Source organism: Pelophylax lessonae (genome assembly GCF_965119305.1).
Source record: "Pelophylax lessonae genome assembly, chromosome: 1".
Classification (NCBI taxonomy): Eukaryota; Metazoa; Chordata; class Amphibia; order Anura; family Ranidae; genus Pelophylax; species Pelophylax lessonae.
In genome coordinates, this window is record NC_138768.1 from 562,472,823 (window position 1) to 562,489,045 (window position 16,223).

The window sequence follows — 16,223 nt, forward strand, 5'->3', positions numbered from 1 at the left end:
CTTTTTAACTGCTTGGTAACACAAATTGCTAATTAGCCAATCCCATGGAAGCAACTCTAGATGTGATGAAGATTACTTGCTGAAGTTCAAACTGAGCATCAGAATGGGGAGGAAAGGGGTTTAAGTGACTTTGAAAGTGGTTATTGGTGCCAGACAGGCTGGTCTAAATATTTAAAAAAACCCTACTCATCTACTGGGATTTTAACGCACAACCATATCTAGGGTTTTCATTAAAAGTGCTGCAAAGTAAGTGCTATACTGATTAAAATATTCAGTGATAAATGAATTCATAAGATATAGAACGCACATGAAAAATCATAAATAAAAACAAAGTGATAGCGATATCAATAAAATCAAATGGTGAATGATTATAAAAATTGATGAGACGGTAATGTATGATCCCAATCACCAGTGCTGTGAAAATAGTTAAAACAATGACAGCTTGTCAGATGTTAACCTCCACCCTTGTGACCCCCTAATGGGTGGGTTCTCACGTCATTGAAAGTGGCCTCGCAAATTAAGCTTGGTCTAAAAGAGCTGGTATACCCTCACAGGGTGATGGTGGATGGTTTCCTTTATTCCTCTTTTAATACACTTAGGAATACACTTACAAACAAAGATGATAAAATCGTGAAGGATGGGAAGCCGCCGGCCGGACGGCAAAGCGCATCCGTTCCTAGGATAACTTCCGGGATGACGTCAGCACGCCGCGACCTGACGGTGTTTCGTCCAAAAAGACGTTATCAAAGGTACCTTTGATAACGTCTTCTTGGACGAAACGCTGTCAGGTCGCGGCGTGCTGACGTCATCCTGGAAGTTATCCTAGGAACGGATGCGCTTTGCCGTCCGGCCGGCGGCTTCCCATCCTTCACGATTTTATCTTCTTTGTTTGTAAGTGTATTCCTTTTATTTAATAAATCTGTCAAGATTGTATCACACTATTGGCGCTTTCTCTTTTACTCTGGTGCATTACACTCTGGCACTGAGTTTACAGCAACAGTATCAATGCCGTTTGGTCATGAAGCTATACCTGTGATGGGAATGCGTTAAGAGATCATACTGCACAGATTGTTTTTTCTTCTGGTAAGAGGCTTGCAGTGCCATTTGAGTGACATTTTTGGCTTCTTGGTTCTTTTTGGATTGACCTTGTCTGCATAAACTAAATTTAACTCTGGTAAGAGGCTTTGCAATTGGTGGTGGTTCCTTTTCCTATCTTGCTCCCTGACACTGGGTTATTCACTGACTACTATTCCTTTATCTGGTGAGCTGCTGCACAATTGTTAAGGGATTTCCCTTGGTGGTGGAATTCATGATTTGATAATTATTTGTACGGTATCACACTATGCAAGTTTTATCCTTTTTATGTACACCACTAACACCATTCGTTGAGGACTCTGATCACTCCAATCTCCCAGATCTGTGACTACATCTTGGCTCATGAATCTTGCTGATTTTTAGTGGCTATTTGGTAAGCGCATTTCCTAAAGAGACTGTGGAGTTACTCACTGTTTCCAACGTCATTCAAGTTGATATTTGGGACACTCATTTGTTTGGACATTTATTTGTTTACCCATATCACGCAGCGCGACTTATTTTTCTATATGGTCTGCGCACTAATTGGGACAAGTCCTTGGTCTTACCCATTGATGCTTGGGCCGCGGCCTCGTGGGACTTTGCGTCCCCGCTGCGATTAACCCGCACTATTAAATATTTGGGTATTCATATTTCCTCAGACACCAGGGACTTTCTCAAACTTGATGTGCAGCCCAAGATACTATGGTGTAAGCAGCGATTGAAGGCTTGGTCCCAACTCCCCTTGTCCCTACTTGGCAGGATCATTTGCTAAAAAAAAGTTTTTCCAGTCCTTCTTTATACTCTTCAGCATTCCCCTGTGTGGATCCCGAAGTCATGCTTTGCCCAGCTAGACTCCTTGGTTTCAACTTTTCTATGGTCTTCTCGACCTCCTAGATTTAATAAACGGATACTCCGTAGGCCCAAGACACGGGGGGGGGGCTTGCCTGCCCAGACTTTTATTCTTCCTACCTGGCAGCAATGCTAAGCCATGCTCATAATTGTCTTTTGTCGGACGATACCAACTCCTTGGTTATCCTTGAGGCGGCACATGCTGGTTCCCATGAGACCCTTCGTAATGCCCTCTACCGGGGCCTAAGAGTTTCATATCCCCCTCTGACCCCTGCTATGTGGATGGTGGTGCGGGTTTGGACCCAACTGGTGGTTGCACCCGAGCGGAGGCTGGCCCAGTGGTCTCCGGACACACCGCTCTGGTTCAACCCTCACTTGGCGGAATTCCTGTCCATTCCGGACCCAGCCCTATGGGCCGCTAAGAGTATTAAAACTCTGGCAGACATCAGCGTTGACAGTGCCTTGGCAACATTTGATGACCTCAACGCTAAATTTCAGCTTCCTAATTCCTTCTTTTTCAGGTTCCTCCAACTCCGCCACGCCTACCGCGCGCAGTTTGCCTCTCCTGTGGCTAGCCTGGAGCGCAGCGACTTTGAATCTCAACTGTGGGATCCTGGTCCGCGCAAGCCACTCTCCACCATTTACAGGGCCTTATTGCCCTCTGTTCATGCTGGGCTGACGGGACTGCGGGCGGCGTGGAGTGCGGAGGAGGAGGGCTTGGATGATGACTGGGAGGACATCTGGGACAATCGTTCCGGACGCTTATAGCGACCAGGGATGTGTTGATTAAATTTAAAATATTGCACAGGATATATTATACTCCTCACAGGCTGCATTGTATTTATCCTAGTGTCTCGGCTTCTTGCTGGAGATGCTCTTGCGCTTCTGCGGGCTTTCCTCACAGTTTTTGGGATTGTCCGCAGATCGCTTCCTATTGGTTAGAGATGACTCAATTCATATCCACTCTGACTTCTATATCGATTCCTTTAACGGTGGGGGTCTGTCTCCTTGGCCTGGTAGACCAATTGGCGACGGCCAGGGCGACACGTACCCTTATCGGGATCCTACTGTTCTATGCCAGGAAGGCTATAGTTCTTAAATGGAAATCTCCTTACCCTCCAACCTTGGGCTTCTGGAGGGGGCTGGTTAATGCGGTGGTTCCACTGTACAAGGCGACCTATATCTCCAGGAACTGCCCTAAGAAATATGAAAAGGTCTGGCAGGTCTGGGTTGCTTCCAGATCTACTCTAGATGAGCGGGCCTCGGAGCCAGATACAGCCTGAACTCAGGTCGGGTGAACCATGGGGAGAGAGAATGGAGATCAATGTTTCTGACTTGGACTTGTGTTACTTTTCAATGATATTAGTCGATGAAGGGTACTGAACAGTTCGGTTGTGGGAGATTTAGGGTGGGTGTTTTTCTGTTTTTCTTTGTTACTTGTCTGTTGGCCAGGGTATGCCCCCTATGGCCTTGTTTTTATTTGTGCTAAACTTAATAAACAGAATTTTGAAAAACGTAAATTTACTCACATGCAGTTCACTATTTTTTTTATTGATATCGCTATCACTTTTTATTTTTATTTTTGTTTTATGATTTAGCCCCGGTTCACACTTGTGCGAGTGCGGGGTTCGCATGTAATGTCGGAGCGCACTGCTCCTTCATTACATGCGATCGGCTGTGCGGTGCGAGTTTAGCCATACAGTTTGTATGGCTAAATTCGCACCGCAGCCGCAGCAAACACGCACAGGGACCCTTTTTTTCCAGCCACATCAGGATCGGATCGCACAGCGGTTCACACTTGTGCGATCCGATCCTGTGCGAACTGCACGATCGCACTGCGATATGCGATCAAACTGGGGGTGTCGTTAAGATTACATTGACACCCCCAGCGTATCACATATGGCAGTGTGAACTGCCGGGGGTGCGTGTGCGATGCGGGAACAGGCTGCGGATTCGCAGCCTTCCCGCACTCGCATAAGTGTGAACCGGGGCTTATCGTGTGTTTTATATCTTATGAATGAATTTCACTGGATATTTTAATCAGTATAGCACTTACTGCGCAGCACTTTTAATGATATACCATTTGTTTTTCGCATTAATTGATTGGGGAGTGATTGGTGCATGCTGCAGTTTTAAGACCTAGCAGCTCACAGGATCACTCTTATATACACATATCTAGGGTTTACAGAGAATGGTCTGAAAAAGAAAAAATATCCAGTGAGCGGTTGAAGTCAGAGCAGAATGGGCAGACTGGTATGAGATGATGGAAAAGCAACAGTAATTCAAATAACCACTCCTTACAACCAAGGTATGTAGAATACCATCTCTCAATGCACAACACGTCAAACTTTGAAGCAGATGGGCTACAGCAGCAGAAGACCACACCAGGTGCCACTCCTGTCTGCTAAGAACCGAAAACGGAGGCTACAATTCTTCAGGCTCACCAAAATTGCACAAAAGATATTGAAAAAATGTTGCCTGGTCCGAGTCTTGATTTCAGCTGATGCATTCCGATGGTAGGGTCAGAATTCGGCATAAACATGGAAGCATGGATCCATCCTGCCTTGTAGCAACAGTTCAGGCTGGTGATGTGATGGTGTGGGGGATATTTTCTAGGCACACTTTGGGCCCCTTGGTATCAATTGAGCATCATTTAAACACCATGGCTGAGAGTTGTTGCTGACCATGTCCATCCCTTTAGGACTACAGTGTACCAATCTACTGATGGCTACTTCCAGCAGGATAATGCACCATGTCCCAAAGCTCAAATCATCTCACTGGTTTCTTGAACATTACAATGAGTTTAGTGTACTCCAATGGCCTCCGCAGTCACCAGATCTCAATCCAATAGAACACCTTTGCGATGTGGTGGAACGGGATATTTGCATCATGGATGTGAGGCCGATAAATCTGCAGCAACTGCGTGATGATATCATGTTAATATGGACCAAAATCTGTGGAATATTTCCGGCACCTTGTTGAATCTATGCCACGAAGAATTAAGGCAGTTCTGAAGGCAAAAGGGGGTCCAATCCAGTACTAGCAAGGTGTAACTAATAATAAAGTGGCCGGTGAATGTATATAATATATATTCAGGAATACGTGGGTAATTGTTTTGTATGCTATGAGGCAGACATGGGAGTAAGTCACAAGAAAGTCTCAAGTCTTAACCTTGCTTAGTCAAGCAAGTCAAGTCATTTATTTTGGTCAAGTCACAAATCAAGTCAAAATACTGATCTACCCCAATTTTCACCTTTTAAATCAGTTAGAAGTCAGTGGTCAGGAAAGGTTTTGTTTAATTTTCAACATTAACAAAACTGCTTAGTGCTTTTTTCTTGGCATATTAAAGAAACACTTTGAATGCCCAAACAGCTCAAAATCCTTCATCCGGTCATGTTTGAACACCACAGTCACTAAAAACATGTTAAAGCGGAGTTCCGGCCTCAAAATGCACTTTGGGCCATTCGCTTGCTCAGTGTCACCTGTAAAAGAAATGGATAGTCACGATTTTTTTTTCTTTACTTGCCTTGTTATTGAAGAAAATATACTCCCCTTTCTTCCTCTTCCCCCCCTCTGCGGCCGTGGCCCGCGCCGTCACTTCCTCCTTGCATTGATTCCTGGGAGCTGAACGTCATTGCTCCAAGGAATCAATGCACCGGCCCCGCACGTCAGTTCCGGTGCAGGCGCGTCATTCCCTGCTAAACAGCTTCTGGGCATGCCCAGAAGCTGTGCAGGGATGCCCCCCCATGCCCGGAAGTGAAGGCGGGGCCGGTGCAGTGCATTGTGGGACCGAAGAGGACGCAGAAGAGGACGCGCTGGCTTCAGCTGCCCACACCTGAGATGGCAGCGCTGGACAAAGACATTTTCAAGGTAAGTACTTATTCTAAAAGGTAAGTGTGACCTGGAACAGTTCAGAGGCTATCAATTGTGGAATGTAGTAGCCCTGACTGTCCCGGGGATATTTTTATTGAAAAATACTTTCAGTGGCCGGAACTCCGCTTTAAGTATTTCCATTGTTAAACAGCCAGTGTTTTAAAAATTGGAACACACTGAGGTGTTCTCAGTGACTGTGGTGTCAGAAACATAACAGGCACATTCATTTTGCTTTAGCACATCTTGAGAAAATGCAAATACTTAATAACTTAAAGTAATTTCGAGTCGTATGTTTCAAGTCAAAGTCAAGTCTCAAGTCATGAATACCAAGTCAAGTCGAGTCTTTTATTAATTTTAGTCAAGCAAGTCCTCAAACTGATGACTTAAGTCAAGTCATGTGACTCAAGTCCCCCACCTCTGCTATGAGGTGCACCTGATTTATGTAAAAAGGTTTTGGCCTTGATTTAATTCTGAAACCACGTTTATGGCTTTTTTACACTATATGCTGTCGCCTGAATTTTTCTGCCAGGAGCAAAGTAGGTCACTGCTTTGGCACATAGAAAACAGTTGTATCTTATGTGCCTGGTAATGTGCAAGTACAGGTCACCACAGCGCATCAAACAATGCTGCTGTGTAGACTTGAATGGAACGTACGTTTTTGTATACTCAATGAAAAGAATGTAAACGCCTGACAAAACTGACACCAGCCAGCATGCTAAAATGGAGCGTTGCAGTGTGACTGGGCCCTTGGTTTCTTTAGAGATTTCAGACAGCTGACAAATGGCAAGCAGTAATCGCCTAAAAATATATGAAACGTTCCATTTGTGCTCCTATTGGCTGATGGCGGTTTTAAAATCTGGTGACCTATGTATGTAAATGATTTATTTATTTTTCTTCCTCAGGTGTCTTGTTCTGTGTGGGAGGAAGAGGAGGCTCGGGGGACCCATTTCGTAGTATTGAATGTTACTCTTTGCGCAGGAACAGCTGGTTCTTTGGGCCAGAAATGAACAGCCGAAGAAGACATGTGGGTGTCATCTCTGTGGGAGGTCAGTAGAAAATCTTTCAAAGTACCTTATTCACAATCGAAAAACTGTTATATATATTACACATTTCCTACACTGTTGCATACAATATAAAATTGTAAAAGCAAATCCTTTTCTTTATGCTGTGGAAAGATTAGAACCTGTCATGTTGTTGCTGTCAGTGGAAAGATAATTCATCCTTTTGTCCTAGTGACCGTTATCAAAGGTGTCAAGTAATTCAGACTTTTAAGGCACATTCACCCTTTTGTGATGTTAATTCACCATATTAGGCTGTTAGGGCAGCCCATTCAATTTAAATTGACCATATGCCAGAGCGTTTTGCAAATTATGGCAAAAACTTACCTGGGGTCCTAAATAAAAATTATATAATGCACAGTTGATTTATAGTAATTTGTAGAAAGTAAAGGTATACCACACCCCACGGACTCTAATTGAGCCCCAAAGAGACCATCTAGTGGGGGTGGTGGACCAAGGGGTGGGATTTTGAAGGTGGAGCTTGCTAGGTGTATGATAGATAAATAATAATCAAACAAGAAGTAGTAAAATATGAAAGTTTTATTCCAATATCTTCATAAAAACAAATCGCAATAAGTGATGGTAATTCAGTGCATAAAGATACATGATATACAAGGAACCATAGTTGTGTGAGTGGGGCCACTTATGTCCGACATGTTTCGCCAGCAGGCTTCCTCTGGGACATTACAAGCTGGTGACCTCAACACAGGTTCTAAATGTAAACAGTATAAAGTGAGTTAAACATTATAGTTACAACATTATATAGTTATTGATGTGTTTGGATTGAGGCTCACCAAAGATTGTATCTGAAACATTGCACATGCATCCATATACCAGGGATCTCCGCCGTGTATCCAAAAGTGGGTTATGAACCCTGGACAGAAACTCCAGCCAGGTCTCACCTCACTATAATGACCGGGACCGGACCGGGCTATGTCGAATCACAGCATATCTAAAAAAATCAATAATTGTAGAGAAAGGCTCATCACTGATAATCCCAAACTAACAAATAATTGGGAAAGGGCCTAGAAGTGCCAAAAAGTGGGTCCCCGACAGCAAGGCCTAAGTGGTGATGGAGAAAATGAAAAGAAGAGTGACCAAAGATCGAAGAAAGCAAAAGACACCATGACCAGAGAATGCAGTAGTTGCAGTATGTACTTGGGAAGAGGAGTGCCGACATTATGTATATGGGAGCGGTTCATGCCGGAAGCAGCATCCAGTGCAAATAAATATCACATACCATTGTGTGACATAAAGCCTTAAAAGGATCAGTGCAAAGAGCAGTTAAGGGAAATGTCCTTGAACATGAGTGCATAGAGGAACGCTCAGAAAGTGAGCATATAGCATATAGTGCCAAGAGAGCCCAGTCTGGATATTGGAAATACCACGTGGGGAATAAGGGGTGTAAAATAGCGTGTCAAACAAAAGAAAAAGGAGTCCCACAGAGAGCCGTGCGGTCGAAAGATCCAAATGGCAAGAGGCTTACCTTGTACGCTGTAATCAGGTGGTATCAAAAACAGCGCCACTGTAGTCGTGGCCTGTTTGTACCACGCTGTGTTCGGCATTTATATGCGCGGTCCCACCGGAAGTGATGAGGTACCTCGTGACCTCCAACTGATCACTTCCGGTGCGGGCGCCATCTTGCGGTCCTAACCACGCCTGCGCCAAGGAAGAGGCGGCGCCAGGCAGGTCGGAGCGCTGAACATCCGCCATGAAAGGGGGGTGGACTCGGGGAATACAGTGGGAGGAGAAAGAAGGGAAAGAATCTCAACTCACCACCCCCGGCTTGGCGCCCGAATCCCTATCAGAAAAAAGGGTGAGGAAAGTACCAGCCCTTTGGATTTAACCGCAGGCAGATCCAACATGGAGTATATGGATATGCATCTGAGAAAAACACAAAAAATGTTATATATAGTCGTAAATTCAACTATCCAACATCAAAAGATTATATGTATCATTATTGAATTTAATAACAGACAAATATCAAGAAATGAAAAAGACACATAAGAAATTATAACAATGAATAGGAAGGCATACAAATTTTACCCTATCCTAAACTAGGACATAAATCAAGATGATATGCCACTGTTGTCATCTCGGTGTACATAAGTATATACTGTACTAGGTCATAAATCCCCGGCTAACAGATCATAGATAGGATGTGGAAGACCCATAAGCATATCTAAGAGGGGAGCCAAGAGATTAGGCATTAGAGGAAGGAATAGTCACCAGTAGATGTATAATTATGGGCTATTCCAAGAATGGTTTAAACGATAAAGCTGTGTTTAGCTCTGGTGGTCTAGTGGCCTGTAGCCTATATATCCACTTGACTTCTGCTTTGAGAATAGCATTATCGTAGTTACCACCTTGCGGATTTTTGATTGCCTCCAGTACAATAAATTTAATGGTATGGGGATCAAAATTATGTTGTAAGCCCACATGCTTACAAATGGGTGTAAACATAAGCCCAGTGTCCATATAATAAAGATGGTCCTGGATTCGCCTGGCAAACGGTCTAATAGTTTTACCGACGTAAAACGCCCCACAGAGGCATGTGGCCAGGTACACCACACCCTCTGTGAGGCAAGTAGCCCTAAACCGAGGTTTCAAAGTTCCTCCCCGAGGTAGGGAAAAAGTGTAACCCTCTCTGACCCAGGGGCATTCAGAACATTGTCCACATCTGTATGTACCAAGACCCCCCACTGCTCCAGTGGCTTCCTCCTCCGCAATAGGTTTGTGGTGGCTATGCACAAGTCTGTCTTTTAATGAGGCAGACTTGCGATATACCACCTCTGGGTATGGTTTGATGTACTTGGAGACCGTAGTGTCATCTGCTAGAAAGTGCCAATTGTTGGCCAGGATCTTACGTATTATTTGGTGATGGGAGTTATATTTAGTAATGAGTTTGGTAGTGTTCATAGGAGTTGTTTGACGAGAGCCAAAGATTAGTTTATCGCGTGGTTGAAGATTAGCCCTTTTGTAGGCTTTTTTAAGAAGTTTCCTACTGTAGCCACGGGCCAAAAGCCTTTGCTGTAGGGCCTTGGCTTCTCGTTTGTAGTCAGATTCTAGCGCGCAGTTCCGTCGTATTCTCAAATATTGGGAATACGGGATACTGCGCACTGGAGATCGTGGATGGCTGCTGGTATAGTGTAGTATTGTATTCCCCGCTGTATCCTTACGGTACAGTGAGGTATATATACTCCCATCAGGATTTAAATACACCATAGTATCAAGAAAAGCTATTTTCTGGGTGTCGTATTGAACTGTAAATTTTAAATTGTAATTATTATTTGATATAAACTCAATAAATTCCAGAAGTGTAGATACCGAGCCTGTCCACACAATGAGGACGTCGTCGATATACCTACGCCACAGAGCCAGGTGGCGCAGGTATATCGCAGCGGCATCATTGGCAAACAACTCCCTTTCCCACCCCCCCCCAGGTACAGGTTGGCATACGATGGGGCACACGAAGTCCCCATCGCTACCCCCTGTACCTGGAGGTAGGTGGTTTCGCCAAACACAAAGATGTTTGATCTTAGAATATGATTGAGTAATTGAAGGGTAAAATCTGCTAAGGCCCACATGCGATGGGTCTGCTCCTTCAAAAAAAGTAGTAATCACCTCAATTCCCCTAGTATGCGGAATACTAGAGTAGAGGGCTTTGATGTCAAGAGTAACCAATAAGGAATCCCTGGGAACAGTGAGGCCCTCAAGGACTCTCAACAGTTCCACGGTATCCTTGAGATATGAGGGCAGACCCATCACATGTGGGCGTAGCTGATCATCCACAAACCGGCTAGAAGGCTCGGTAATGGATCCCATGCCCGACACAATCCGGCGACCCGGGGGTTTGTCCAGATTCTTATGCACTTTGGGTAGTGCGTAAAAAGTAGGCAGGATTGGCCATTTGACATTTAAGTAGTCATAAAGATCTAGGTCGATCACATGTGACTGTAGAGCATTAAAGATTATTGATTTAAACCTACCTTTCATGATATCAACTTCCTCAATGGATATTGGCCTGTAACATTCTTCATTGGACAGTATGTCGAAACACATGGTTTCGTACTGATGCCTGTCCATGACGACCACGTTGCCACCCTTGTCAGAGGGTTTAATGACAACGAGGTCGTCATGGATAAGGTCATCTAAAGCAACTCTTTGGGAGGCCGACAAATTCGAGGCCCCAAGTGAGGGGGCCTCCAAGTTGTCAATCTCCTTTTGAGTATGCTTCACAAAAGCCCATATAGCTGGGCAAGTCTGGAGTTTAGGAAAGCGCGTAGACTTAGGTTTGAATTTATTCAAATCACCATGTGGCTCCTCATCCTCATCGGAGGAGGAGTCAGATGATGAATAATCTGGGTGTTGTTTATTCTCCTCCATTAATTGCATTAATGTTTTGAGATTACGGATATCCTGAGCTTTGAATCCTTTGTATAAATCCTCATCCCTTGTGTTAGTATTACCCTTATTTTTATCAAAGATATATTTGTATGTCAAGTTTCTCGCAAACAGGTGAAGATCTTTCACCACCTCAAATTTATTTAATTGTTGATCTGGACAAAAGCTCAGACCAAGTTGGAGCACTTCCTTTTCTATTTTTGATAAGGGCCGGGAGGATAAGTTGATAATATCCAAGGAATTTTTGACTTCTGTGGGTATAACCTGATTTAATTTACTGGATATCACATCGTCAGTCCCTTCTGATGATGCAGTTATAGGGGCTGAAGCTTGGATATCCGTGTGTACATGATCTATTCTAGGTCTGTTGTTTGACCTCTTATTACAAAAGTGTCTAGAGTTCCTCCTCTTTTTTCTGTTTTGTCGTCTATTGGTTGTGAAGGAAAGGGGGTCCCTAAAGGGGATCCCTGGGATGCCCCCCCATTTCCTGGAGTCAAGATTGGCTCATTCCTAGAGGTCCTAGGGATGGCTCCCAGGTCCCTAACAATACCCATGGATGGGGTGGTTTTTGCACTAGGTGTAGATTGTGGGGATAGATTCCGTTTTCTGTTTGATTTCTCGGTTTCTCCTACCACATTTTGGGGATAATTTCCTTTGTTTCGTTTACCGGATTTACCGCCATTCCCCTGTCCCTGTCTAGTTTGGCCTTTTTGTGTAGACCGCGATGATGAAGCGGATGATACAAGAGACAATTCAGAGTCTGATGGGTATTGATGTCCTATTTTGTCGGGTACTGTTCTTGAAAATCTATTTGTACGTGTATGGTTAAATCTTTCCCATTTATAGGCATAGCCTCCAGTGAAGGCTAGCTTATCTTTGTAAAACTTTAGATCTTTTCTCATTAGGAGGTTCTTGTTATAACTCTCCAAATGAGTCTGTAATTCTAATTCTCTCTTATTGTATTCTGCATTTTTGGTAAGTATACGATTTTTTGTTTGGAAGTTTTCAATTTCCTTATCAATATCCATCAGGTCTGATTTATATTTGTCTCTAAGAAGCTCCATCATGTTGGAGGTGCATTGGGTTAGATTTCTTTCCCATTTCTCTTTGAGAGTTGTATCATGTACTTCAAATGAAGGGAAAATTTGTATCCGTAACCCCATGGGGTTCACCCCTTCCCTGATGTATTTGTCAAAAAATCTAATATGCCAACCGAGGTTGGATTTTCTTTCCATTAGACGTTTGATTTTTTGAAGGAATACCTCGATCTCAACATCATTTAAATTGGTAGTGGTACAATTCTTTTCGATATTGTCCAAGAATTCTTCCCAATTTTTTCCCCCCAATTGTCATCTTCGCCATAATGGCGCGCTAGAATCTGACTACAAACGAGAAGCCAAGGCCCTACAGCAAAGGCTTTTGGCCCGTGGCTACAGTAGTAAACTTCTTAAAAAAGCCTACAAAAGGGCTAATCTTCAACCACGCGATAAACTAATCTTTGGCTCTCGTCAAACAACTCCTATGAGGATAGAAAGTATTCTCATGCTCGGTGCCCAGTGCCAGCGGCCATCATCCCTGATCAATGTATACAAAAGAGTTCCCCTTGAGGTATGGGACTATAAATGCCGCTAGACACTGTATACTATATAAAAAAAAAATACTTTATTGGTACAGAAAAACATATAGTGAAAACACAATATGGGAAGAAACACAAATACACATACAGGGCATTAAAATTGCATGCATTTGACAGACCGAATACCGAACCAAAATGTGGACACCTAGGTACATAGGGCAATCGTGGAACCGGAACCGACCCTACGCGTTTCGGGCGTGAAAGCCCTTCCTCAGGGGTCACCCAGAGTTACCATATAGAGCACCTAGTGTATCTAGAAAAATAAAGCAGTTTAGTAAATTGTAAAGCAAGTATCTGTGTAGTTGCATATCTCCTAGTGTATCTAGGAAAACAAAATTGCTTTGATATACTTTCAAACAGACATTTGTACAACTATATATACACAGGTCGACAGTTGTAAAATCTGTCTTTCAATATCAGCTCTATGAGGATCGACCTACCCTTTGTGTCCAACCAATGGATTGGATCGATCTGTCGGATAAAAACGGTATTGCTACCGTGTGGAGGGATGCCCAAATTTTCCCAAAGCCCGGACAGGGCATGGAGCTCCGTACGAGTATGAAGAGTATAGTAGCAGTAGCTGCCTGAAGGAATCGACAGGGCACCACGATGACCAGTCAGTGGTTCAACATGGACCGCTCACATGTAGAAGAGTATAAACATTTGTGATACCTAATGCAAAGAATACAAGAGTACAACACCAAGGGTTGGAGATAACTAGGAACAGTGATTCCCTATGAGTTTGACTTAGGCCCATGATGGGGACCATGGAAATATTTACCTTGAGTATATAAGGTGAATATGACCGAAAGGTCAAATAAAGTAGATATAATATAAATCTTATGTTGGCGTGGTCAACATTGTGAAGGTGGTCTGAAAAATATAAAGGAGGGGTATAGAGGCTATTAGGGCCCCAATGGATTACAAAAAGTAAAAAGAAAAAAGAAAAGGGGGGAGACGTGATGAAATCAACATCCCAGATTCGTGTAGAAAGACCAGGAGAACCATGCACAACACATAATAGTGCAACAGAAATTAGAATTACCAACAAATGTGCATAGGATACAAAGTGCATATGACATGCGCATAGTGGAGGGCATGGGCGTGCAGGTGCCTGAATTCGTTCATAATGTACAGCATAACAGTGTGCTATATCTTCACACTGACATGACTTCAAATAGTCAAAAAGGAAATTAACTCAAGCTGTCCACATTGATGTATGCCATAAACATATGGTCAGATATACATGAGCAATATAAGTTTAAATCCCAGGCAGTGCACATACATGGCCCCCCACACCAACCGGTAAGACATGCCCCATAGCAGAGTGATGATATAAGGAAAAAGGGGGTGATGAGTTTTAAATCTTGGAGAAGAAATGAATGTGAGGAGAATACTATAGGAAAGAGGGGATGGTGTGGTGAGTGAGGAATTGTATACTGAATAGTAGTACAGACCATTAGACCAATGGTACAGGTCGGGAGCATGCAAAAGTACGATAAGAATCGAAGTAATAAGAAACCAGGTTAGTGAGCCGATGACATATGGAAGAAAGAGTTTTCGTACTTAATGGGCTTGGCATCCTCTGCGGATAGTCATACGCCCAGGCTATTTAAGGATCCTCGCATGACGCCAGCGCCTGCGCAGTGGCGACGCATGACGTCGGTGCGAGCGGTTCTGAGAGCCTATCTAGTCATCCGCCCGGAGAGCGCGGGCCCCGCCCATCCCGGAAGGAGAGGCCAGGTCCGCGTTCCACGGGCACCGACGCGGGAAACCAGCTACTCAGGAAGAGAGCTGGAATAGGCGGGGAGCCAGAAAGACTAGCGCCCCCTACCCGCGCCGGGGGAGCCTGCAGTCAACAAGGCAGCCGGAGTAAAGCCAGCAGGACGCTGGTGAACATAAGAGGATAAACAAGAAGGAATATGGTAGAAGAGAAATGAGATGGAGCGGAAGGGGGAATAAAGAAGAAAGAAAAAAGAGAGAGGGGAAGGAGGAGAGAAAAAAGGAGAAAAAGAACAGATAAAAGGAGCAGGGCATTGATGGGCAGGAAGGAAAAGATCTCAGACGAAAAAATGTGAAAAATAATATACTTGTCCATCGCGGTGGCACAGTATTGGTCTCTCAATTGCATGTTACAGACAATATACAGGAACCATACAAAGCTTATATGCATAACCGAAGGCATGTTTTACATCATATATTAGCCAGAAGGGACCACAAGACCATCATATAGGGTGGTATTAAACCCTGCATATTATTAAGTCAAACCGTGTCAGTTGTTGCACAGAAACTACATAGCATATTGTATGAGTATATGATATTGCAGTACATATAAAATATATGATACCCTGCATATAATTAGGTCAGATCATGTCAGTTGTAGCACAGGAGCTCCTAGCATATTGTATGAATATATTACATGATAGTACATATAAAGTATATGATAGAAATTTTGAACAAGCCACCATCACATAGGATAAGATGTGCAATGTAAATATCACAATAATGTTGTCAGGTTATCTTTTTCAAGCTACAACTGACATGATCTGACCTAATTATATGCAGGGTATCCTATATTTTATATGTACTGCAATATCATATACTCATACAATATGCTATGTAGTTTCTGTGCAACAACTGACACGGTTTGACTTAATAATATGCAGGGTTTAATACCACCCTATATGATGGTCTTGTGGTCCCTTCTGGCTAATATATGATGTAAAACATGCCTTCGGTTATGCATATAAGCTTTGTATGGTTCCTGTATATTGTCTGTAACATGCAATTGAGAGACCAATACTGTGCCACCGCGATGGACAAGTATATTATTTTTCAAATTTTTTCGTCTGAGATCTTTTCCTTCCTGCCCATCAATGCCCTGCTCCTTTTATCTGTTCTTTTTCTCCTTCTTTTTCTCTCCTCCTTCCCCTCTCTCTTTTTTCTTTCTTCTTTGTTCCCCCTTCCGCTCCATCTCATTTCTCTTCTACCATATTCCTTCTTGTTTATCCTCTTATGTTCACCAGCGTCCTGCTGGCTTTACTCCGGCTGCCTTGTTGACTGCAGGCTCCCCCGGCGCGGGTAGGGGGCGCTAGTCTTTCTGGCTCCCCGCCTATTCCAGCTCTCTTCCTGAGTAGCTGGTTTCCCGCGTCGGTGCCCGTGGAACGCGGACCTGGCCTCTCCTTCCGGGATGGGCGGGGCCCGCGCTCTCCGGGCGGATGACTAGATAGGCTCTCAGAACCGCTCGCACCGACGTCATGCGTCGCCACTGCGCAGGCGCTGGCGTCATGCGAGGATCCTTAAATAGCCTGGGCGTATGACTATCCGCA

At 43.8% G+C, this 16,223-nt stretch overlaps 1 protein-coding gene across 1 annotated transcript in view; it reads left to right on the forward strand.

The window, feature by feature from the left end:
- Window positions 1–16,223, forward strand: part of KLHL8 (kelch like family member 8) — a 191,314-nt gene that overhangs the window by 135,586 nt on the left and 39,505 nt on the right. Inside the window, exon 5 of the mRNA XM_082260853.1 lies at window positions 6,699–6,842. Within this exon, the coding sequence (XP_082116979.1) occupies window positions 6,699–6,842 (144 nt within the window). The remainder of the gene's footprint in view (window positions 1–6,698; window positions 6,843–16,223) is intronic.